Source organism: Rhinolophus ferrumequinum, chromosome 10 (assembly GCF_004115265.2).
Source record: "Rhinolophus ferrumequinum isolate MPI-CBG mRhiFer1 chromosome 10, mRhiFer1_v1.p, whole genome shotgun sequence".
In the NCBI taxonomy this organism is placed as follows: domain Eukaryota; kingdom Metazoa; phylum Chordata; class Mammalia; order Chiroptera; family Rhinolophidae; genus Rhinolophus; species Rhinolophus ferrumequinum.
In genome coordinates, this window is record NC_046293.1 from 28940758 (window position 1) to 28966815 (window position 26058).

Genomic DNA, 26058 nt, shown 5'->3' on the forward strand with positions numbered 1-26058 from the left:
TGGCCCACAAAGCCTAAAATATTTACTATATGACCCTTTACAAAAAAAGCTCATCAATCCTCTGTTATAAAGGTATATTGAGGTATTTATAGGTGAAAGATACGATATTTGGGATTTCCTTTAAAATGATACGTCAAAACAAACAAGGTTGGTGGAAGATAGACGAAACAAGGCTGGAAATATTGGTAATAGGGTTTCTGGGCGGGAATTCAGCGCCCGTTCTCTTGAATTTTTTTTTGCTTTTCCGTTCCCAAATCCTGAGAAAAATTGGTCAGGAAATCGGGAAAATTGGCTCCTTGAACCAGGTGGTTGGTAGTATCAGCCATCACTTTGTGGGAACGATTCATCGTGGAGAACAGAAAACAGTTTATATCTCAGGATTCGGGAACGGGAAAGCAGAAAAAAAAAATCCTGAGAACAGGCAGGAATTCCTGCCCGGAAACCCTAGTTGATAATTCTTGAAACTAATTATGACTATATAGGGATTCATTAGTTATTCCCTCTACTTATGTGTACACTTTAAAAATTCTATAATCAAATGTTAAAAATAAATTATGTATACTTTGTGCACATGGACGTCCCAGGTTTGAACTGTTTTACTTCTGATTTATAAAACAAGTAGAGAGATGGAAAAAGTTGAAGGTAAATGTTATTTGTCAGGAACCTACTATGTGGCTGACACTATGCTCGGCTGCTTGACAAAGTTCATTTAAAAAATAATCTTTATAATAACTCCTTTAGGTGCATATTATGATTCATGGTTTATTAATGAAATACCAGGACCTTAGAAACATTACTTAACACACAGCTAGAAAAGAGCAGTGCAGGAATTTGACCCTTGCCTGGGTCCCACTGTTAGTCACTGGCATCATATATCCACAGTTAGGGGGACAAGCGGAGGCCACACATCTGTTTCAAGGTTAAGAAATGTTTCACTGTCATGTAGATTCTACAATAGAAGACTAACATGAGCTTTCAATTGAGAAGTTGTTTTTATCAGTGCCCCTTAGCATTAAAGATGATTTTGAGTTTTCCTGGTTGGTCTTAGAGTTGCTAAGTATGTCTGTTGTCAAGAATGTTGCTTTGTACCCAAACCCATTTATCTCTTTACAGTTCTCTCTCACCTATAAAATTCAAAGCTCGGCAGAGACCATGTTTCCATAACTACAACACTAAGCCGAGTTCTTAGAATGAGAAAAGATGCTCAATATATGTTTATTAAATGAATGACCAGGAACTTTTACATCACAACCTCATCAACCTCATCCCCATGCAAAATGTCTTCTTGTGCCGCACACTGAGGCACAGATTATAAACCTCTGGATTGTAAGTAACGACTCTTGCTGTATACTAAGTTCTCAACCTGTAAATCAGGAGATAATTTACTTTTTGATTTTCTGCTTTTCTAGGTGATGAAGAAGACACATGTTTCTTAATCTGTAGAGTGGTTTTTGGGGTAGAGACCTGGGTGAGGAGTAATATGTTTGAAGCAGTTGTTTTAGTTCTGCAGGTAGTGCCAGAAATATTACATGCTTGTTTTGCCTTTGTTGATTCTAGTCTACTCAACACCAGTTAGTTGACTTTTGCCATTTCCCCATAGATTTCAAGCAAATGAGTCATGCTGGGGTACCACAAGAAGGGGTAGGAGATGGCTGCTGGAAGGGGATATTTGTACTTTGAAGTACTACTGTCTTTACAGATAAACAGGATTTGACTTTATCCCAGATCTGAGACAGTTGCAAGCCCTGCCTGCCTCTTGTGTCTAGTAGAGGGCTAGACACAAAATCCCTTCATGTGCTACAGGAGATACTGAATGTCAAGGTTCTGAGCCCTGAGCAACAACACTAGCTTTGCCCTGCTTCAGTGTGGGGGAATTCAGTCAGCTTTTCAGCGAGCACAAGATGATGGCTGGTGCATTTCAGGAAAATGGGTGGAATAGGTGGACTCAGTAAACTTTTAACTTTTAGTCCTGACTTATATGCAGCATATTTTTCTGCAAAAATTTTGAGTTAAATATAATTTAATGGATAAGATACTTAAAATATAATTGTGACAGTTTAAAAAATTCTATCATGAATACAGAAGGAAAAAGAGCCAGTAAACAAAACAAAAACAAAATAAATGAAATGAGAACAAAATCTCCTCAATTTTGAGATAGTACATTCATTTCTCTTCTTCCCCAGGTTAAAGTTCCCTGAAGCAAATATTAAGATCAGGCTCCAGAGTAAAAGGTAATTTACTTTTCCAGAACGTTCCAGAATATTCTCCAAAAATGTTCCAGACAGGGCAGCCAAGGCTCCTTAGAATGCATCTGACCCTTCTTCTGTTCCACTGAGGTCTTACGGAAATGGAGGTGTTCAGGAACCTTGAGGCCACTGCCTAAGTACAGCTGTCCTTCATTTGCCTGAGTCCTCTGACCCCATTTAGGTTTTTAAAGATGGGTACTGTTGTTATCTGTCGTGTTCAGTTGCATGTATTCCAGGCTGCCTTTTTTGTAGCTGGCTACCCGTGTGGGTTTTCGGTTTCTTATCCCCGTGGCCTGTCTTTTCTGTAAAGAGCTGGCAATCATATCTGAAAATTCGGCTTGCAAACGCTGTTGATTCTCCCTGGAAAATGAGTGGAAAGGGAAAATGGAACTTCTCAGTAATTCATACAGAATATGCCTTAGCTCCAGACAATCAGTTCAGTTTACCAAATACTTATTGAAGACTTTCTCTGTGCTAAACACAGGAAGTCTGCAGAATACAAAATGAGCTTTGCCTTGGATGAGCTTAACACACTGTCATCCTGCTCTGTGTAGTAATTGTAGAAAAAGCAGAACATATGTCAAGCAGAAAATTATATTTCAGTTTCAAAGTGAAACACCATGCTGCCAGAATTTGAAAATGCTGTTAGGTTTACATACGTCACTGTAGGGAGGGTAAAGAAGCCAGGACAATGCGAGGCCCCTGCAGTACAACCCTGAAAACTTGTTGGCCCCACACATTCCTAGAAGTTTGGATCTTGTCTGGGGAGAACTCAAAATGGATGGTAGGTTTCAAGAATTTGCAATAGACCTGGGGCACTCCTCGTAAGAGGTCCAGTCCCCTGCCCCTCGCCCTGGGAAGAGGTGGGTTGTTTTGGCATCTCTACAGCCTTCCCACCTGTCAGAGTTCAGGCTCTAGGAGTATGCCAGACAGGGTTTCTCGACCATAGCAAACGCCCCAATTGACTGAAACAACCAATGCAACTCTATGACCATTTGAGTCACGTTTGGGGAACTGAAAGCTGCCAGTTAGCCCTGAAACCTTGTCTTCCTCATTTCAGGGAGAACACAAACTCTGTGGGAAGACCCAGACTGTAGTTCTGGGGCTGAGGGAGTTCCCATGTTCAACAGGTGGCACAGTAGAGAGCTGTAGGCAGGGGTGGAAATGCGTCTTTGCCTCCAGCATGCTGTACTCCTGTGGGAACCAGACATGCAGGAGGTGAGCTCTCTCACCTGTCCTCTGTTCTCCTGAGCATGCCTGGAATGCCCAGGTTCTAGTAGCCAGGGAAGGGAGGCTTCTAAACTCATGTGTGTAGTCCCTGGCTTCGTACTCAATACAGTATATCATTGCCACTGGTAAAGCACTTGCCAACAATTAAATTGGCTGTATGTAGCACACCTGACAAAGCCAAGACCTCTACACATCTGTACGTCCCCACCACACCCAGCAGCTTACACAGTGGGAGGAGTTGGCAGGTGGTACTCCTGGTCCTTCACCCCCGTCAGCCAGTAGGTGGTCTCAGTTCCTTTTCCCTAGAGAGACAAGAAAGGTATGTGTACTCGTGAAGGCCAATGAGACAGTTCAGTTCTAGCCCACTGCTCTGACAAGTTTCCGTTTCCAAGAGACATTCACCTCTGCATTTCTCAGCAGTGCCTATGTTTCAGTATAGCACATGCTCCTGATATGATCTGTATTATCTCTAGACAATATTTATTTCCAAGAGCCTTTTTTAAAAACAAGGCTCTCATTCACCAGACATGTTTCCTTCAAAGTAGTTTTCTTTTTTTCCAAAAGGCATTTCAAAATATCACTATAGAAAAATCACAAGAACTCTAAATTAAAAAGGAAGAAAATTCATCTACAGTTCTGCTATACCAACAAATCCAACTGGTTTTCATTGTCCATCTTTTCTTCCAGCCCTTTTTGCCACAAAGTTTGCCACAAAACTCTGCCACAGTTTCACTACCTTAAGTGTCTAAATTATAAACACATGTGTATCATAATAAACACTCATTAAGAGATATTTGCTGAGCCCATCTGGAGGCTATAAAATGAATGTAAACTTATTGGAAATCCTGTTTTTGCTGGAGCTGGTATTTGAAAAGGAGACAGATGATTATATATTTTAAAAAACCACTCATTTTTTAAAATTGTGGGATTCTTTTGGTTATGTTTGAACTGTAGTAACCCATAAACCACTTTTGTTTGAGGGGAAATACTCTGTGCAAAAAATGTATTTATGGAGGATTGAAAAAGCACGTGTGATGTAGGACCCTACTATAAAAAAGGAGGTTTTTTCAAATTGCAATCATAGTATAAAGGCCAGAAGCAGAAGTATAAAGGCTACTGGAGACAGATAATCTCATAGTCAATAGTTGGCTCAGACCAGTTGTGAGAAAATTATAATGACTTTTGAAAAGCAGCCTGAGAGCCATGTGGAGGCATTTGGTGGTTTTGGAGGGCGGCTGTTCTACGTGTGAGGAATAGCATGGACAGTCTAGAGCAGTGATTCTCAAACAATCATTTCGAATCCTTGTTAAAACTATAAATTCCAGATCTACGCTCGCAGAGTCTTAGTAGACCTGGTGGAGAGTCCAGGCGTCTGCATTTTAACAAGCACACAGATGATGCTGAGTCAGAAGCCTGGCGCCACAACTTGCGATTTTCTGGTCCAGAGCTTCAGAATGATAAAGCAAGCAGCAAGAGAGGTGGTCTTAAGAGAGTGGTAGCATCTTGCAGTAAGAGCAAGGATGTAAGGAGACGGGGACTTTGACTGAAGTTAGTCCTGGACCAGATGTAGCTCTCGGGTACAAAGAAGGAATTGGGGGTAAAACTTGGATACATGTGGAATAAATGGTGCCAGCATTTTATAACATAGTGGTCATAGTTCAAAATATCAAAAGGGCTCTTTGAAGTAAAGGAAAGTTCTGAGTTCACACTCTTCAGTGGTGGCTTCTCCTACAGGGGACAAAGGCTGATCATTGCGGATGGTGGGTAATAAATGTGGGGAGTACAGAAAAGGATTCTCCATCTCATGCTCCTCAGCATTACTTGACCACTGGGTGTCCAGTCTTAAAGGAGGTGACCCACATGTGTCGCGGAGTGCCTTTTCTGGGCACTGTCCCTGTGGATCCCTTACCTTTAAGTATGTTTCTCCTCTCACTTCATACAGGAACTGGCACTCAGTTCTTCTGAGAATGGCTATCGTGGAGCCGCTCACATGAATCCGCAAGGCTGGAGACGCAAATGTAGATCATTAGATATAAATTTTCATTAGATCAATGAAAATCCTGTTCATTTTGAAATCTATTATATGGTCACATTTGCTTCCCCTTGATTCAGGGCATTTATTTCAGGTGTTCTCGACAGCTTAGATATTTTAATGAAAGAACCCTTGAAAATAACAATCAGTGATCTAAGAAGAATTATCACACATGGGAAGAAAGAGGGTCTAGCATGGTCTTTCAGGGTCCTGAGTGATGGGCTTCCCAGGTTTTGCTCTACAGATTCTCATTTCAGCTCAGAGAGGTAGCCATTTAGGTCTGGTTTTGGATTTAGCTTGTAGTGCTGAGCTTCAGAGTTGGAATTTGCTTTTGGGTCCCTGTGTAAAAGTTCTAATAAGTAGCCTAAGTGTTGGCACCAGGGTGAAGATTCAGGAGAGAGTTATTGGGTCTTGATTTTTTTCAAATTTTACTCTTCTGGGACATTCTTATCCTTCTCACAAATAAGTGGTGAGGGTATATTCCCATTCTTAGGTCCATTGCTGTACATTAATTACCTTTTCCTGTTTTGGATGCCACAGACATTAACAATAGTAAGGATAATGGCAACCCCATATTGTATGCCTACCAAGTATCAGAGGATTGCTAAATGCTTAACATCCATCATCTCAAAGCCTTCCAGAAACCTTCCAGTAAGGTTGGTATCCCATCCTCAATTTATATCTTTAACTTTTGATGCCTAAAAATGAGCTAACTTTCCCCGCTAGCTTATACAGACAATGATTTACATGGTTTTGATTTTTAAGTCTGGTCGCAATCTTATTCTTTCCTTTACATCATGATTTTTCAGTATAAACTAGAATCAGATTGTCAGTAGACTGCCAAAATAACATTCTGTCACCTGTGTTTTTGTAAGCCCCACGCACATCTACCAATGCTTTCATTCTCTCCAGTATATATCTCTACTGGTATCACTACCAGCAATATTTACTGGGCATCTACTACAGGTAGCACACAATACCTCTACCTTGCCAGGCAAACGCAATACAGGTTTTTGCATATAACAAAGACATATTTTTCTTTCCTAGAACCAATTCCCAGGGAAACCAAATAAAATAGGAAAGTGAACCAGGATGTATTTGTATGTTCCATACCTCGTCCACTGAATATTTTTTAACTTAAATGCATCTATGCTAAATTTTGTGACTATTCCAGGTAAAGCATGCCTGCATGCATTGCAAATGAACAAAAACTAATAGAAGCAGTCTAAAACTGAGCCAAAAAGGAGCAATGGAATAATTATCAGTAAACAGCAACAACAAAAGCAAATGTAGCAAGGACTGCATTGACACAGGCTCATGTTCAGTCAATGTGAAGGGTACCCCGATCTCACAGGCACTTGTGCATTTTACCCTACAGCTCCCTTCTGCTGGAAGACAGAATCTTTGTCCTCTAAGACAACCATTTCCCTTCTTACGCAGGCCAGTGGATTCCATCCTGGAGGCTGTGTTGACGGTATCTCCAAACAGGCAATACCGAGGCATCTTGATCCCTACAACTCCAGCGGCACAGGGACCTGAAATGGACAGAAAGCAGGAATGAAGTTAAGGTGGGTCAGCCTCTTTCATAAAACTTCATTTTATGGAGCAGTGTCTGAGGGTGTAAAAAGCGAGCTTTGATTTTTCGCTTTAAGTGAATAATATATTCAGTGAGGGAAGCATCAATATTCGATGCATGCTTTCAGAAAGTATTTTGCTCTGGCACAGAAAATACACTTGCACAAACCAAGAAGGCACCAGAGATCCGGACTGCAAAGATGGGAAGTCCTTCATAGTATTTTTAAATAGAAGCTCTCAGGAAGGATGAAGATGACCCCACTGCTTGTTTACTGTGTTGAGCCACACAGCCCTGAGCTCTGAGCTGTTGGACGGCACAGTTCCCTTGAAGGCTCAATGGCCAAATCTGTTTTATTTAATTTTATTGTAGTCCGAGTGGCATTTCTGGGATTGGTGGGATGATGACGGAAGGCCCAGAAGCCAAGGACTTTGCATTATCTTCCCTGAGCATTTCATGCACCATTGAATGCAGAGGGATGGGGGAGCCTGTGACACAGGGACATTCTAACAGGAAGAACAAAAGCCAAAGTAAAACCGCACAGTAGCATATTAGGCAGGGAGGAAAGGTTGTTTAATCAAGTATTTGTGTGGAACGACTGAATGCAAGGAGTTAAAGATTTTAGAAGTTCAATTTAACTCGGGAACTGCAAAACTGGTTTTGGATAGAGGTAACTACTGATTTTCTAGTTGGTTGATTGGGTTTTGATCTATATGAGTGTCTTTATAGATTTATCCTACAAATATTCTGTGTTTATGAACACACAAAAAAATCAAAACACGGGATGTTCTCCTGAGTGCTGAACCCTTCCCTGTTAGGTTCAATGCAAAACAATACAAAATAAAAAAGAAACAAACGAAAAACAAAAGCAGGCGCAGTAGAGGCAGGTACTTGATCAGAAGATCTCTGATCTGTGCCTTATGTCTAATCACAAGTGACTCTTCACTTCAAAAATGGATGATAAACCTGGGAAGGGCCTAGAAGTGCTGATATTATGTCTCATTTTCAACTATTAATATTTAACAGCAACCTTTAAATTTCTTCAGGCTAAATCCTAAGATAATACCTAGATATTAGGTATGTGTGCCTAATATCTATTCTCATTCCAGCCCAGTATGGTAGCGCCTGGGCCGTGGTGGTTAGTTCAGGCACTGAGTAGGTTCACAGGGGACAGAGACTAGGCCAGGACCCCAGAGGTCCATTCTCTCTGACTTGGTTCAGTCAGACCTGCTGCTGTGCCTTCCTCCAGGCCTGGTCATTTGTGATGGATCAGAAAAGAGATTGTTGCTGGCTAGGGAGATACTCAGAAAGTTCCCTCATATGTATATGGAAACATCGGTGACATCTGTCTGTGGACACGATCGGGACAGTCCACAGCTATGCTCCTGGCCATCAGAGATGTGGCGGCAGTTTTTAACTTCTATTTACTGTCACTTAGAGAATGTCACTGGTCATTACTCAATAAATATTTCGTGCCAGGCTCTGTGCTAGGCACTGTGAATACACGATGACTTTTGCAAATGTAGTTGTCTGGTCCTTGCCACGAAGCCTGGAGTGATCTTTCGGCTTTTCTGTACTCTGGGTCTTCTGTGAGGCTCGGATGGCACAAAAAGGAGCAATGACCAGAAATTATAGGAAGATGTGATTTAATTTAACATAAGGAAAGTCTGTCTAACAATTAGAACTATTTAATAATGGAGTGAGTTGACTTTGGAAATAGTGAGTTTTCAGGGAATCCTGGGATTATTCTAAAAGTGGTTACGTTATTACTTATTTTAGAACTTAAAGATAGTTTATGCCCTGTAAAGGATTAATCTAGATGACTTATGAGTTCCTTTCCAACTATATTTATAACACATCTCAAATCTCTACATTCAAGGCTGGATTAACTGTCATGATCTTTGCAGTGACCCACGTACTTTCCCTGGGTCACATGGCGGGGTGAGGGGGAATATAAATGCCCATTTATTATGGGAATTATAACTTCACCCCTCTTCCCCCTCCGTAGATAATCTAATCTATTTAAGATACTATAATATTTTAGTGGAAAAAAATACAGAAATTGGGGATGGGGGAGAGGGAAGGAATGGGGAAAAGATAAATGAAACAGTAAATATAGTGATTTAAATAGGAAATCTGGAGCTTGTTATCTTATTACAAGTTTGGTGTTCATCAAAGTTGCTAAAAAGATGTTTCCTAGAACTTTCTAGAGACTGGGTCAAATTATGTTAGGATGTGTAATGAGACCTCATTTTTGGCAGAGAGATTCAAGAGTAGACCGCATGTGAAAACTGGTCACATCTGAAGACCCTTTATCCATTCTGATTTAGTTGCACAGAACCAAGAGTTCCCATTTGCCACAAGGCTGAACTCCATACCAGAGTGAACTCCAATACGAATCCATATTGGGAGGCCAGGAAGATGCTCCAGCTCGAAGGTCCCCATGAAGCTGAGGATATCCAAGGCCATCTTGGCAATGTCTATTGCATGCCGATTGCCATTTCTCTTAGGCAAACCACTAGCTACCATGTAGGCATCACCAATGGTTTCCACCTGTGGAGTAGTTTCTCATCAGTGAATCTGCCGCTTCAAAAGGCACAAGTAATTAAACACGTATCAAATACAAAAGTTTTTCAGAACTTGGTATGAGCCTAGCCCTGTACACTTTTCCTGGGACCAGTTCAAGACCAGTTCCATGCTAATTTCTTCAGGGTTTTTATATTAGGTTGGTGCAAAACTAATTGCAGTTTAAAAGGTTAAAAATAATCGTAAAAACCGCAATTACTTTTGCACCAATGTAATAGTCTAGTTAAATGGATGATAAAACAGTTATAAAAAATTTTAACCATGTGAAAGTACTTCATAATAATATAAATCATCCAGATGTTGTGACAATTCTGTGACTGTTTAAATAACGTGACTAGTTTTATATAATTTTAGGAATACCTTTAATTACCAGAAAAGTCATCTTTGGCACTTATCATTTTTCACATACTATTTGAAAAAAATAATTGTAGGTTCCTCCAACATATAATACACATTTTTATGGTATGGTGACACCAAACACTTTTCTTGTAATAAGTAGTATTTTTGTATTAACAGTATTCTATAAATATAATTCTTTGATAAAATGTCCTCCCTTTTAATTTTATTTTCATAATCATATGCATAGTTCACATTTATTGGTTAGGTAACTTCTTTTTGCCAACTATCTCTAAAATGCATAATCATTTTCTAGCCAATAAGAGCTGTTGTTACCATGGCTTTCTGACCTACATAGAGTGAGAACTGGGCTAAGACAAACCCTAAGAGGGAAGTCTCCTCAGTGAATAACAACCACTATGACAGTGTTATATGAGTCACCTCTAAACTTTCCTTAAGGATACAGTGTTTCAGCCATATTGTTTAACTCAATAACCTTAAAAATAATCCATTGAGTTAGGTATTATTATCATCCCATTTTACAGATAGGTTAATTGAAAACTTGAGGAAATTAAATATATTTTAAATATATCACATGGTTAACGGGCAAATTGGGATTTTAATGAAGGGCTCTGTTTCTAAAGTTACTTGTTCCATATGCTCTGCTGCTTTTCCAACATGACAATGTAGGAATTCAACTCTCCTTTACTCTTCTGACTCAGACATTATTAGTCAAGAACAGATGAGCACTCTAGTGAAGTAATAGATCCAGTTCTGAGCTTACAGAATGTTTGAGTGATGCTTGCTGTTTCAAGAACAAACAACAACAACAAGAAGATATTCCTACTTTACTTATTATAACTCTGGTGTCTTCTCTGATTCATTTGCAGTCAACCTAAACACAATCCATTGCTTGAAGGTGATTTGAGATTATGCCATTTTCTCTAAATTTAGTACCCCAAATTCACTCCTGCTGAACTTTATGTTGTTTCTTCCATACTGCTTCTTAAGATCACATGGTCATTTTGACTTAAGGCCCTGCTTATTGTTCCATTTACCTTCACTTTTAGCTCAGATTCCACCACCAATTCATTAAATCTTAAATTCGAGAGTACACAACCTGAGTAATAACAGGAAAAACAAATTCCGGCTGTGCTGACCTGGGGCTGTATGATCATTTCAGCCTATTAGGTGAAGTGGTTACCTTGTACACATCATGGTGATCAAGAATGTGGTCAAAACTCTTATAGATGTCATTGAGCATGTCCACCACTTCCATGGGGGTGCTGTATTTGCAGATAGTGGTGAAACCTACAATGTCACTGAAGTAGATTGTAACTTCCTCATATAGTTCAGGCTCCACAACGCCTTTCTCCTTCAGAGACTTTACCACTAGCCTAGATGGAAGGAAACAAAATGCCTTCAACTACAGTAAAGTTTTTCTTCTCTTACATAAATCTTTGAGACAGTAGCAATTGTTTACCAGGAATTCGAGAGTTTGGGATTTCCAGTCAACTGGGTGGCTAGGAAGCAAAGATAAGTTGCATATACTGTATATATGAACGTATTACATAGATACACATATATGTATTTGAACTCAGATGATTATAAGCAGGTTCAGCATTAACTTAGTAATTGACTATGGACCCTTTTACACAGACATGTAATCCTAATATATGTACACACTTGCCCACTTTTTACCTCTCTATTGACAGTCAGTTTCTTCTACATATAGCTCTATATCCAGAAGCTGAGGAGAGTGTGTCATTAATGTAAGAGCTTGAATGACGACACCAATCAGATCTTTTCTCATCAGAGTCAATTGTTTTACCTCCTGACATATTTACCACGGCATTGTTTATTATCACAATGAAGGCATATGCATTTAAAAATTAATTTTGATATAATCTGAACCATAATTTATTTGATATATTCTGAATCCAAATTGGGTCCTTGAAAAAGCAACATCAGTTACCATGTAAACACGTTAAAATTATGCTAAAACTGAAGAAGTCAAAAGAAGAACTTAGACTATGTGTGCTGACGAGATCTGAAGAACAGTATATCAGCCTCAGAATTAAGAGAGAAGAGCCACAGGAAAGAACTCCATATTCCTTTATGCGCCAATTTGCCTTTTCCATTGGAAAAAGGAGATGGGTGATGACGTGAGGCTGCGTGCTCCATTTTTCTGCCCTTGGGATCACTTTGTAAAGGACCTGAGTATGGAAATACTAGAAACAAAACCTGGAAGCTGGGAGGTGCCAGAGAGTTCATTGAGAATAAATCCTTTATTTTTACAGAAGAGGAAGCTGAAGCTTAAACGGAAGTATGACTGTCACAAGTTCCCACAGCCAGGAAGAACATAGCCAGTCCTAAAACTCAGCAACGCCCAATCCTTCGGTCAGTCATTTACTGCATTGTCCCCACAACCCAAGCCTTGGCTAGTCAGGAAGATAGGGACCATCTGGAGGTGTGCCGACTCTGGCAAAGGAAGAATGGTTGGTATTCTCCCCGAAAACAGCCAATCAACCACAAAAATTTCACAATACCCATTTAGAGAACCTCCACAGCATTGAGGGAAGAAATCTTTTTAACTGGTGCAGTGATGGAACTCGGGATCTTTGAAAATCCCCCCTGTGGTGTGGCTGTTTGGATTGGCAGGGGCACTTCTGGGGTGGTAGTTGTGACACACCCAGTATGAGGGTGCAGGTTATTTTGGAGACTACATAGATGTAATGATAAAATTGCGTATTTCACCATCCTTCCCCTTCATTTTACTGCTTATATCTGAAAAGTCATATGAACTTGAAAAATAGTGCATTACCCAGAGAGAGAAACTAATGAACTAATGAACAGGGTGAACTTTCATAACAGGTTGTTGCTGATACAGACAGAATTAGTGTACAGATTAGATGTCTCACAAGGGCTTCCCAAGAAGAAAAAACTTCTATTTGAATCTGTTGAGAAACCCCAAGTAGAAATGTTCAAATAAGTGTTTAAATAGTATCTGGTTCCTACATGCAGTCTTAAATGTAATAATTTTGCTGTAAATATATTTTTTTATTCTCCTAGTTATTGTCCATGTACATTTTAGTTTTCTTTTACAAATACAAAGAATTTTTACATAAATTATCAAAGAGAGTTGCACTGGAGTCACGGTGTATTGCAGCCATTATAGAGATTTGTGTTCTGTAACTTTTGGCAATCCAAGAACAATACCTGCCATCTAGTGGTCAAAGTGGCACACTGACCCAAAGGGAAAAAAATAATCTGGGGTGATGAAGCATCTGTTTGAAATCATTTGAGTGCATTCTTAGTTAAAACCACTGATGATGACATCCTGAGAAGGCAGCCAGATAATCAGGTTATTGTTTTGGTCACAACTCAGCATTAAAAGGCAGACAAGGAATTATGCATTATGTAACTAACATTTATGGAGTGTTGACAGAAATTGCCTAATAGGGTTCCAGCCTATTCCAAGAAAATACCATTCCCAGGCTATTCCTAAGCTCTCCTAGGGTACGTGGGTGCTACATTAGGCTCTCGTGAGACCTGGATGACTCAATAGATCATGTGTGTTAACTCTTACCTCTTCACTCAGACTTGTAGAAGAGAAACTATTTCTTTATTTAGAAAACAGCTCATACAATCTCAGAATCATCTTTACTAATGTAGAGCTGATATTCTAAATTAAGCATTGGTACAAATAAAATAATAACTAATACAAGTCATATATAAAAGTCATAGCTACTATGTATAATAATAGCAACCATGGACATGCCAGGCACTGTGCTAAGTACCTTAAATCCTGAACGTTATTTCAGGGGATTCTTGGAGCCAGCCTGGGAGGCAGATGGGAAACTGAGGCTTGGAGCATTTAAGTAACTTGCCCAAGACTGCACATCCGTAGTAGGTGTTAGAACCATGATTTGAAGTCAGGTCTGGCTGACTTTCATTTCCATGATTTCATCCAATGGTAGACTGCCTAGCTTATCCTTAATCTAATAGGATAGTTCATTATACTTTAATGGGAAGAGAACATTGCTTCTCTCTTGTGACAGTTGTGGGCACCTTGGCCTACGCCTATTTCCTAGCTCTTCACATTTTAGTTTATTGCTTATCTTAACATTTCTTAGTTATTACCTGAGTACCAACACTTGGCAAAACTTTAAACTGTTTGGGGATTTCCCCCTTACTTCCTTTCTCTTCTGTCATGACTGTTACATGGTTTCAAAATTGGAGGTCAGCCTATACATGCCTCTGAGATGAGACATCCGAAGCGTTGCCTCACCTCCTCCGCTAAAGACGCCTATACTTCTTGTAATTTGGCTTCTACTTTGAGGTAGAAAGAAGAAAGCAAAGAAACTAACACTTAGTGCCTGAAAGTGCCTTATAGCTCATAGATTCCGTAGGAAAACTTTAATTTCCATTTTGAGACTGAGGAGACACAGTGACCTGCCGAAGGTCCCAGACAATAAAAGAGGCACAGAGGTATTGTAACCCAGGTCGTTCTAATTCCACAGTCCAAGCTCCTTCTGTGGCACCACTTAGCCATTTAAAAATAGCCTCTGTCTTCTGGGTATTTAGAGTGCAAACCAGAATAAGGCTTAGCAAGGTATACGCATTTTTAAACTCAGTCTGTTAAAGAATATTGCAAAAAGTGAATATGTAACCTAAGTAGACACAAAGAAAAACAATGCTAGACAAACGCGAAAGCTTTACGCTCTTAGGGTATGAGGCATAGCTGTGGAATTGTGGGAAAGCACGTCAGCCGACCAACTTGCCTTACCTTGGGAGCAACATAAAGTTAAGTCTGTCAGCTCTGTCCCTCTCTGCCTTGTACAGCTGTGTCCTTTCCTCCACCAGATGTTCCAGGTTTCGAGAATACAGTTGTAGACGTCGAATCAAGGTATCCATATAACTTTCATTTTTTTGGTCATGAAAAAGTCTGTATGTAGAAATAGATAAAGAGTCCTTCCACATTGTTAAGAAAACACGAACATCCATTAAAACAATAGGCAAATACGATAAACAGGCAATTAATGAAAAAAATAAAAATGGCTGAAAACATAACAAAAAACAATTTAACCTCAGGGAAGATCAAAGAAATAGAAATAAGATCAATTTTAAAAAAAAAGTAAAACAAATGTTAGAACAATCGCAAGCAATGTAGGTAAGAAGGAAGAAAAATATACAGTACAACCTTCCTGGAGGGCAATCTGGTAAAATGTGTCATATACTTTAAGAATATACGTCCCAATCAGCCCATCAATTCTACTTCTAAGAATTATCCTAAGGAAACTATCATGAATATGCTGAAAGTTAACTACAACGAAAGTCACAGCATTCTTTACAATAGCAAACATTTGAAAATAATCTAAAACGCGTTACAAAAAAGTAGCAAAAAGATTATAATACAATGGAATAGTAATGTATCATTAAATATGAATTAGAATAGTTGAACATACAGAAAGATACTACCTTTATATCGCTCAGGGAAAAAAATCAGTTCATAAAACAGAAAAAATTATAATCTCATTTTTAGTTTTTGAAAACTGGTGGTCATCTACTCACAAACGTGTGATGTTTTTACTTTCTTGTTTGTTTATTCATTTTCCAAAATTTTAATAATAATTTGCAATAAAGGGGAAAATATTTTTTAAAAAAAGGCTCTAGAGGTGGTAAATGGAAGCGTAAGAGCAGGACCAAGAAAAGCAAAGTAGAGTCTTATATTATCTCCTAAGAATGGAGAGCCAGGGTCCTGAAGCCTAAAACATAACTCTGGATTATTGTATTAGACCAAGGAGACTTAGATGAGATGCCAGCTTTCTGTGACACTGGGGCATAGGACAAGGCTTGGTGCAGAGCTGGGTCAGAGGCACAATGACGTCCTGTAGAGTCGTGAGGATCCAAGATAATATTCATAAGCTATATGGCACAATTGAAGGGGCTGAACGAATCTTAGCATTTCATTACCACAACAACGGTTATAAATTACCACTTCTGTGCTCAAGAAGATGGATTACGTCATAATCCCCTGGAGTGGGGAGGGGATTTCTGTTAAAAATTCAGTACAATTCTGAGTCATATCACAGACTTATATGACTGGAAACTGCTAGATTTGGGATTAAGAAACAGAATTTTTAAACAAGTTCCCCAGGAGATTCTTACTTGAAACCACTAGTATAGAGTCTAGTTGGGAGAACGGGTGAGGGAGCAAGTGTAAGGGATGAAGATGGATTATCTTACTTCATGATGAATTGATTCAGTTAAAACTGTTTCCTCAACCATGGTTTGCATATTTTAATCACCTAAGGAGCTATTAAAACTCCTGATGCCAGCCTGTTCCCCAGATCAATTACATAAGACTTTCTAGGGTAGAATATCAGGGGCCCAGTTTATCTTCAAGAGTTTACATTTCATCTGCCACACTTACAATCTCATCTGCTCTTAGTAACAGGTTTGTGAAGGAATGAAAAATAGGCAAGAATTCAATTGCTTATTATTTCCTGTTCCTTTCCCCCAAATGACAGTTTAGATCTACCAAATCAATGACCACACTTTCATTAACTTCACTCTACCTCATCTCCAGCCCTGGGCTTTTAGCCTCTTTATGACTACATGAGAACTACAAAAAATTAGAGCTGGAAGGAATTGTAGAAATGATCTTATTCAGTCCTATTTCACTAATAAGAAAATTGACACCCAATTAGGATCAGAGTTTCGGCCAATGCCTCCACAGCAAACTATTATTAGATTCTAGTCTAGAAACTGGATCTCCTAACTCTTACTCCAATGTTATTTTTCTCACTCTGTACTGTATCTAACAGAAAACATGAGAAATCTAGAATTCTATCTTACTGGATAATTGTGTTACTTTTTTTTTTTTTAATCCTGAATTATAGTCTGATTCATGGCTCAAGTCTTAAGTACCTATGGCCAAAGTTGCTGATCTTGTTAAGATTTAAGAATTTTAAGAAACTTACTGATCTTAGGAATTATCCAGGGACTTTACAGATTCCCAGAACCCATACTAGACTTCTAAATCCTAATTACCTACAGAAGTGTCAGGGAACTATATTTTTAACAGACACATTTATGATTAGTTAGAATATAGTTTTCAGTTAGGCAAGTTTTGCCCTTGAGTATTTAACTTTTCAAGTGATTATTTCCCTGAGAAAATGGTCTGTTAGTCTCCATATGTGGGGACAGAGCCCCAAAAAGCAGTTTCCAGGCTCTCGGCCTCACATAGAAGGGTGCTGGCTCAGGTAGTAAATGGCCATCGACTGTGATCAAATGGCCAGCAGCTGTGGCTAGTTGGCCGTCAGCTGTAACCAGTGAGCCATTAGCCATGAATATAACTGCCGTGGCTAGGCTAGGAGAAGAGGCTAGCAGAGAAGAAAAGAAAAAAGGGGGAGCTAGCAAGAAGATGGTGGCTGAGTCTGCAAGCGGCGGGTTGAGAATTGTGTTGCTCCTGGTTCCTGTGTCTCCAGCCCAGCCGCCAGTGAGACTATAGTGGTGTGACTCCCCTACCTATGGCTCCGTGGGTGTTCCTTTTTGGCCTCACCATGTCCTGCGTTCTTGTGTGGGGGGCGGGACCGGAGACCCCGCCGGATACCCCGCGTGACACTTGGCGAAGTCGGCAGGATCCCCTGCACTACACCATATCATTTAATTTTTTTTTTTGGCGGGGGGACAGGTGTTGCAGTCTGGGGGTTTTTCATTAGAATAGGCACTCTCACTCTTAGGTGCCCCTGAATGTCAACTGTTATTAGAAAAATCTGAAATCAGAAAATAAAAATTTCAGCAATACCCAAATATCTTGGCCAGTGTAGTCTCAATTTTCTTGAAATCTGGTCTCTTTTCTGGATCTTCCTCCCAGCAGGATTTTACAAGTAGATACACCTGGAAGAAAGAAGGGTTAAATAAGCTAAAGGTGGTGGTGTCCTATCCATTATCTTCCATGATGGGAGTAATTAAGGCAGGGAATATTTTTAAAACATCTCAACTCTGACAATGAGGGTGAGATGCCCCAGTTGTCTGCAGTGTGTCTTGCCACATGCACTGCCTTGCCTAAGTCCTTACCTTGGGCCCTGAAATAATGAAAACGGTAATACTGATTTGGACAAGGCTGGATTGATGGGAGAGACAAAATGCTTCACAGGCATGTGCAGGGTGTATGTTGGGGAGGGCAAGAAACAGTTGGCTTCAGTGACTATGAGACAATGACATTAAACGCGAGGAAGGCTTTTCGAGGAAGGCTTTTTAGCAGCAATTCCTAACCGTGACTAATTGCCTGGGGACCCTTTACAAAATTTCTCTTGCCAGAGGCCCCACCCCAGGACCAATTCTGATTTAATTGGTTTGTGAAGGGGCCTTAGCAGGGCTCCCAGATTTAGCAAATAAAATTACAGGACTCCCAGTTAAACTTGAATTTCAGATAAACAATGAATAATTGCTTTAGCATAAGTATGCCCCAAACATTGCATGGGTAAAGGACAATAATATATAATAATTATTATATATCAGTATGTAATATTTATTATAATATATAATAATTATAATACAATTATAATTATAATTATATTATTATGATATGAAAGTACATAAAATAATATGATAATTACTATATATAATTAATACGAATATATAAGAGAAGTGCGGAAGGGGAGGTTCAGAAGAAGAGAGAGACACGAGGGAGCCCGTGGAAACATCATCTCGTTTGCTACCACTTGTTTGCAGCTTTTGTTGGATCAAAAAAGCATGGTGAAAACCATTTGTTTTATATAAAATTTGTTCTTCACTCTGGCCCAAAATAGGGTCACAAGTGGTACTAGATGCAATCCCTGCCCCCATTCTTTGACTTAACAAGTTAAGTCCCTGGGGAAGACTAGACGGGTGGTCTAGCTGCTGGTTGCCTGTATTCACCACTAAAGGACGCCTCTGGCTTGGTACACAATGTGCTGATGGCCTTAGGGAGGAACGGGCAGGAGCAACTGACAAACGGGCTGAGACAGCACCGCTGAGTGGAACACAAGGTGCTTTTGTGGCATTGCCAAGTCATCTCATTTCAGGCCTGTATTCTATTGGAACCAGCTACTAGTGAAGAAATCTTACTCCTGATTTCCAGTTCCAGAATCATCCAACTACATGAGTGAAAAAGTTTTAAGCAACATGTGGATATACTCAGACGAGAAAGGAGCGTTTGAGAAGGGATATGCTGAAGTGTGGGGAGGAATCTCAGGATCCAGAAAAGCCAGGGAGAAAAAAGGAATGAGGAGAAGAGAAGTGCAGGAGCAGTTCTACTTCAGAATCATGGGGCTACCATGTGCCTTTAATGTTGGAAAAAAAGAGAGACAGAAGAGGAGAGGTGAAAATGGCCCATTGGCTTTAAAGGACTTTGTGAGGGATTACCAAAAAAAAAAAATTTAGCCAATGCTTAATGGAAAGAAAGCCTCCATTTCCTTCAGAGGAAGGATAAAAGGAGTGAAGGTACACTACCCTATGGTTTCTACATGTCAGCATATTTATTGTTTTAATCAGCAGGTAGTATTTTTAAGGCTAATAAGTGTATCACATCTTGCTCTTTTTGCTCCTAAAAATTGAAAATGTGATGTGTATTTAAGGAGCCAGATCTTTCTTAAGTTGGGAGAGGTGGAAAAGGACAGGTGGAAAAGGACAGGGGAGGGTGGCAGCTGATAATGGCTCCCAAAGATATGTCCGTGTCCTAACCCCTGAACCTGTGGATGTTATCTTACTTGGAAAAAGGGTCTTTGCAGATATAGTTAAGGATCTTGAGATGGAGAAATTATTCTGGATTATCTTGTGGGCCTGAATGCAATTATATATATCCTTATATAAGAGGGAAGTAGAGAGAGATTAGACAGATAGAAGAGGAGCAGAGAATGTGACCACGGAGGCAAAGAGTGGAGTGTTGTGGACAGAAGCGAAGAAATGTCAGCCACCAAAGACGCTTCTGGAAGAAACAAGAAATAGATTTCCCAGAGAGCCCTGGAGGGGTTGTGACCTTGCTGACATCTAATTTCAGACTTCTGGCCTCCAGAACTGTAAGCAAATAAATTTCTGTTGTTTTAACCAATTTTGGGGTAATTTGTTACAGGAGCCCAAAGAAACTCACTTCCAGCTCTTTTTCCTCTGCTGTTTCCAGGAACAGATCTGGGCGGAAGGGTTTCATTCCGTTGAAATTCTCTACTCTGAAAATCTTCTCTGATGGGATGAGAAGAATTCAAATTATGAGAAGGAATGTTAGCAGCAGCCGGACTCTGACCTGGTTCACTGGCGTTGGATGGGTGCCCACTGTTGCAAAGCCTCACCAGCACTCCACAGATGCACGCGGAATGAATGAGCCACCAGGTTAAGGGGTCTCATAGCCATTTATACCCAGGAGGCGACCTTGAGGCTATGAACCCTATAAAACTCAACTCAGATACCACTGCCTTCAGTAGGCTTCCTCTGACCAAGACTCTGGCCCGCTCTCCCTCCATCCCTTAGTCCCTTCCTCCTCCCAGACAGTTCAGAGCTGGCACAAGAGCTCAGGAAGCCAGGATTGAATGAATGGAATGAAATATTCCCCCGCCACCCCAATCCCAGGACATGTGACAAAACCTATAGATCTTAGTAAGACTAAAATATGCATGTTGTCCCACTTGACTGATCTAGTTCAGGTGTTAAACTGATACATGACTGGAATCAGAAGGAAAGAGGGAAATGTTAAGGGGAAGATCCTTTCGTGATAACACAGACCGTAGGGCCAACTGGCAGTGACATATTGTCTAATGCTTCTCAGAGCACTCTAACATTCACCTGTCGTTTAATCCTTCCAACCCCCCTGTGAAATGTGTAATGCAGATATGCCATCACTTTTGCAGATGAAGGACGGAGATGTGGTGACACCGATTAGGGTCTCCATCAGCCTAGGATGCAGGTTGGCTGGCTCCGGAGGGGGCACGCGAAAGAGTCAGACTGTTACCATTTTGGTCCCGGCAGCTCAGCGTGTAGAAGGTCTCTTTCCGCAGGATGATCTCCTGTGCGATGATCCCGTAGCTGTAGACATCTCCTTTCTGAGAGATGCTGGCTTGTCGGAGATGCTCTGGGGCTGTCCACAGGTCTGTGCACACAGTGTCAAGATGGCCAAGTTCAGGGGTGAGATGCCCATAGGTCTCCAACCTGCTTTCGTTCTTTAAGTCCCTACCCCATGCACCCTGAATAGGAGTGGCCTTGAATTGATATGGTCTCAGGCTTTTGAGGAGTTTATGCTAATAATGGTGATAAGCGTAGAACACTTAAAACACACACTTACCGTTTAAGCTGACTACGTAACGCCAGGATTTCGGTGAGGCCATAGGGCAGTGTCTTTTCTAAAATGACTCAAATCATAGCCCTAAACACTCTCAAGGTCTGCCTGGAATAGCACCTCGTGTATAGAAGAGCTCGTAAAGATTTGTGGGATGAAAACAGTAGAATATGTGACGCTGAGGATTTAACAGCTATGGGACATACAGTGTAAACTATGAAAGCCTTGATGAATACTAAAAATATTTATATAGTTTTATATAATATAAATTATATTTATATATTTTATATACTATAAAATACATATTTTTATATAATATAAAACATATTATATATATTTACTGAAAATAAAGACGGCACATTTAAACCAAGAGACTATCAGTTGACATTTTTCAGGTGTGACATACTGGCAGCCTCCAAGTTAGCTATTGCTCACAAATGTGCTTTCTTTGGTTCCCACAGTATTCTTTTAAAAATAATGCATACAATTTACTCCCATTTTACTGCTGTGTCTGCTACTCCCCTAGCTTTCTTGCTAGTCCACTTCTCACAAGTGAAGTAAATGGTTCTGTGTCTGGCTCTTCTAGACACTTGGATTTCGGACCCCTAACACAGATTCCCTTTAGTAATAACAGGGCCATACAGCTGATTTTCCTCCAACATCCCTTGAAAGTTTTCCACGATCACCTAGCAACTTGTAAACTTTTTGAGGTTTCTATCTTCAGCAGTTTCAATGAAAAAAAAATCTATAGATTCACGTTGTTAGGTACAGTGATAGGCTTATGATGAGAAATATTTTCCTCATTTGGTTTTCCATCCAAATTCATTGCTTTTTTCAATTTATGCCTTGTGAATGTATGTGACTTGTGATTCATGTACCACTGATCCTAATGGTTTGGTGTTGTAGGAAAGGTAAATAGATCTACTTGTGCTAAAATTTCAAGTAACCGACAGCACAAATAGGTAGGTATAACTGAATGATGTTTAGGAGGATAGAATTTGACCTGCCGTTCATCTGATTTTGTGTCGTGGTGAGTCATCTAATGAAGGAGATTTGTTTTACTACGTGATGAATCATGCTTGGCACACAGTAGGTCTTCAACAAGCATTTACTGGATTGAGTCTAGCTAGCATGCTTGACATGACTGAAGAAGCAAGGGTAGAATTGTATTTTTTAATTTTATTAAGGAAAACTAAAGGATTGCAAAATAGAAATAGAATTCACTGTCTGGATCTAGGTGGCATTTTGAGGCATAAATGAGTGCTAGATTTCTGAGGCTGTTTAACCCCAAATTGTAGTAAAGAATGGGTAAACGTTCAACAGGAAAAGTTTTTTATACTTTACAAATCATTTTTCTTTGCCTTTTGGAACCTTATCACAATCCTAAAATAGATAAGGGTGTATTTTACTGATGAGAGTTTTTTCTTATCATTATCATTTCTTATCATTATCACAGATAAATGGATGATGTCTACAATTTGGAAATGGGTCATCTGCCTTGCTCTGTCTTCTTGGGCAAAATCTCTTCACCTCTCTGAACCTCAATTCTGTCTTTTAGAGAGGAAGAGGGTTAGACGAGATGATTTCTGAGGTCTCTTACTACTCTACTTTTTCACCCAGTTCTGCTTCCACAAACTAATAAGTTCTTCCTGATTTCTCAATGATATCAAGGGGCACATAGAGGAAGGAAATCCATATTCGTTCAACTCCAGAAGAACTGGTTGACAACTGACAAGGGTGAAGTACTGGAGAATGAGCTTGCTGTTGCCTCTTGTGGCTCCAAGTATTAATTTTCTGATCCATATCACTGTGTCCTGAGCACCTTATGTGGATTTGTGATAAAATTTTAAAAAAAAATAGTGGGAAACTGGTAAAAATTTCATTAATTACAGACCTTTTTTTGGAGGTAAAATGGAATTGCAGCCAAAATCAGTGATCTTCACCACCATTCTATTGTCTACCACACAGTTGGTGGATTTCAGGCGACCATGGAGTTCTGTCTTACTGGAGTGTAGATATGACATCCCCTGTAATTTTTAGGTGACAAGAAAACAAAGAGATAAGACACTGCTGCTGCTTGATTATTTTAAAGAAATGACATTTTGAAATCATTTCAGCATGCCAATAGAATCATCCCATTAAATTTTAAATTTAATTCTATTCTAAATAAATTTTAAATTTAATTCTAAATAAAATTCTATTAATTTTGCTTTAAAAATATTGTTAAGGCACTAATATTTGCCTAAGTACTGCATCTATTTAGGTGACACAATAAAAGGCAATTGTCTAAAGACTCTGGTTAAGTAGTTACATAAAACAAAGGGTTGATCCTTTTTTTTTTAAGTGCTTTTGCTTACCACTTATTTGGTCTGTGATTTTGGGTATGTCTGGTCCTCTGCTACCTCAATTCAAAAATATGCATATTAAGGCCTTGCCTTTCTGAAGGGAGGGCCTAGGATAGATTAGTTCCTAAAATTTAATGGCTTTCCTCTTGTTTTGAAAGGGGTAGCCTGTTTTTGTCTGGTGTGCTTCCCTCTGGTGGCCAGAAGTGTCGTTGCAGAAATTGTTTTCAGCTTGGATCGCAGGAGTGAAATGTGGCTACAAATAGGGTTATGTAACATTTTTCAAACTTAGTCTAACCCTATATGACTTTCAGGTGATTTAAGACTTTATCAAAGAGCTCATTCTCCGGACCCACTCTTCTTCATTCTTGAATGAGGTCCTGGTTACTGGTATCCACTTCCTTTCTCATCATGTCTGGGAATATAAATGTCCAAATTTATTATTGCCTCGTGCAAAATGGTTGCCTGTCCTTACTATTTTCTTTGAAGATTCAGTTATTTTTCCCTGCAGCTTTATATGATTTTGATTTCCAGCAAGTCTATGAATATGTGTGCCTTGATCCCAGAATAGAAAGAATCATCAGAATAATAAGAGCCTATATAGAACACTTACTTGCACCAGGCCTTATGTGAAGCATATGTATTATTTCATAAAATACTCACAACAACACTATGACATAGGTACTATTTTTATTATTATTTTACAGATGAAGAAACCAATGCACCAAGTTGAACCGTTTGCTAGATCTGTTTTCCTATATTTAATTTTCATAAATGTCTTTGGTGTTTATAGATCTCTTACCTTAGCAATATCATACAAGACAGAGATCTTAAACTCCCAATCCATGAAAGTACCATCAGGGTAGGAAATTGTGTCATTTAAAACTTCCTGAACAGGAGAAAAAAGAAAGGAAGAAAAAATGAGTTGTCACAAAGAGGGACATTATGTAGAGACTATTACAGGCAAATAATGATCTTCTAACATGTGGCCTTGGACTCAGGAACAAACTGGAACTCCATTGTCCTGGCTTTCCTGAACATATGTTTTTTTTCTCTTACTTAAGAAACATCAAAAAAAAAAAAAAAAAAAAAGAAAAAAAGAAAAAAAAGAAACACTAGGTGGCTTTCACCACAAGGAAACACCCATAGTAACCTACCTGACAAGGGTGAAGGAATGAGCAGACACCTGCCTGGAGAGTGGGCTGGTGAGCTTGACTCACAAGTCTTTGGGCTAAAGATCACATATCACCAAAATTACACTAGTGTTTTTAAGCAAGGAATTAGTGTTAGGAAATTCATTCACTAGGATTATGTTTTTGCTCACATGATTAATTGCATCTGTTGGCTTTATAACGCTAAGGTTTTTTGTTTGTTTGTTTTAAGTTTACTAAGTCCTCTTTCAATAAGACAGAGTTCTTGGATTTTGTGTGAACTGTATAACCTAGAATTTTGAACTCACTATTTTAACATGGTGATGGTTCTAACAAGAGACACTTAATGCTCCTGCGGTCTTTCTCCTAGGACCTTTTGATCTGATGCATTAAAGTAGTGTTTTTTCCATTCATAGAATTAACTACATCGTATTGTACTATGCTCCTTGTATACAACTGGCTTCAAGTTACTAGTACTCTATATGTTTTCCATCAATATTCATAAATATAGTCTTTAGTCATGTTTTATTATTAACTTTATGTGAGCTTTGAATGTTAAATGAATTTTGACGTTCATGTTTTTGCTTAACTTCAGAACAGTATTTATATAGACACCGAAAATTATTCATTGAAGTTTAGAATTAAGCCAAATCTGGATTTATTTGTAATGACACTACAATTTCTTGTATTGTTATTGGCCTACTTTTGTTTTAACTATTTGAGTCAGATTGTACTGATTATTTTGCTTCGGAAATTTTTCCTTTTTTGATTTTATAATTTAATAGTCATGAAGTATTCTTTCACAACTGAAAGCATCTTTTTCATAGCTTTATTTTTTTATTACCAATCTTAGGGTTCTGGCTATGCGATGGGGAAGAATACTGAGATGATTAAGAGATACTGGATCTGAAAATAGTGCAAAGGCAGGGGGCCCACACATCTGGGTTTGCTTGAGGTCAGTTGCAGTTTATGCCTGCTCTTCCAACATAATTATTATAGTACCCTCTTTCACTCTCAAAGTATCCTGATAAATTATATGGTCACCTACCCAAATGTATTTAGAAGGCTGAAAGCCCTCATAACGCGTGCCCAGAAACTGCACAAGGTAAGGTTCAAATATTTCAGTGCTCCTTGAAGCAACTGAAATTCCTTCCTCCTCCCATGCTTTCCCCATTCAGTGCTCTTTCTGCTTCACACCTGACTTTGTTTCTTGTACATGATTGTTTCTTGAATATTCCTGCCATTCTG

The 26058-nt window shown here is 39.3% G+C and overlaps 1 protein-coding gene across 1 annotated transcript in view; it reads right to left on the bottom strand.

Annotated features, from left to right (window-relative positions):
- Positions 1–388: 388 nt before the first annotated feature.
- The window catches only part of GUCY2C (guanylate cyclase 2C), a 72267-nt gene continuing 46597 nt past the window's right edge, over positions 389–26058 (bottom strand). Inside the window, 12 exon segments of the mRNA XM_033116054.1 lie at positions 389–2606; positions 3702–3778; positions 5386–5480; positions 6945–7043; positions 9460–9634; positions 11208–11400; positions 14793–14951; positions 17817–17908; positions 20142–20230; positions 20994–21131; positions 23212–23344; positions 24462–24548. Coding sequence (XP_032971945.1) covers positions 2432–2606; positions 3702–3778; positions 5386–5480; positions 6945–7043; positions 9460–9634; positions 11208–11400; positions 14793–14951; positions 17817–17908; positions 20142–20230; positions 20994–21131; positions 23212–23344; positions 24462–24548 — 1512 coding nt within the window. The 3' untranslated portion in view covers positions 389–2431.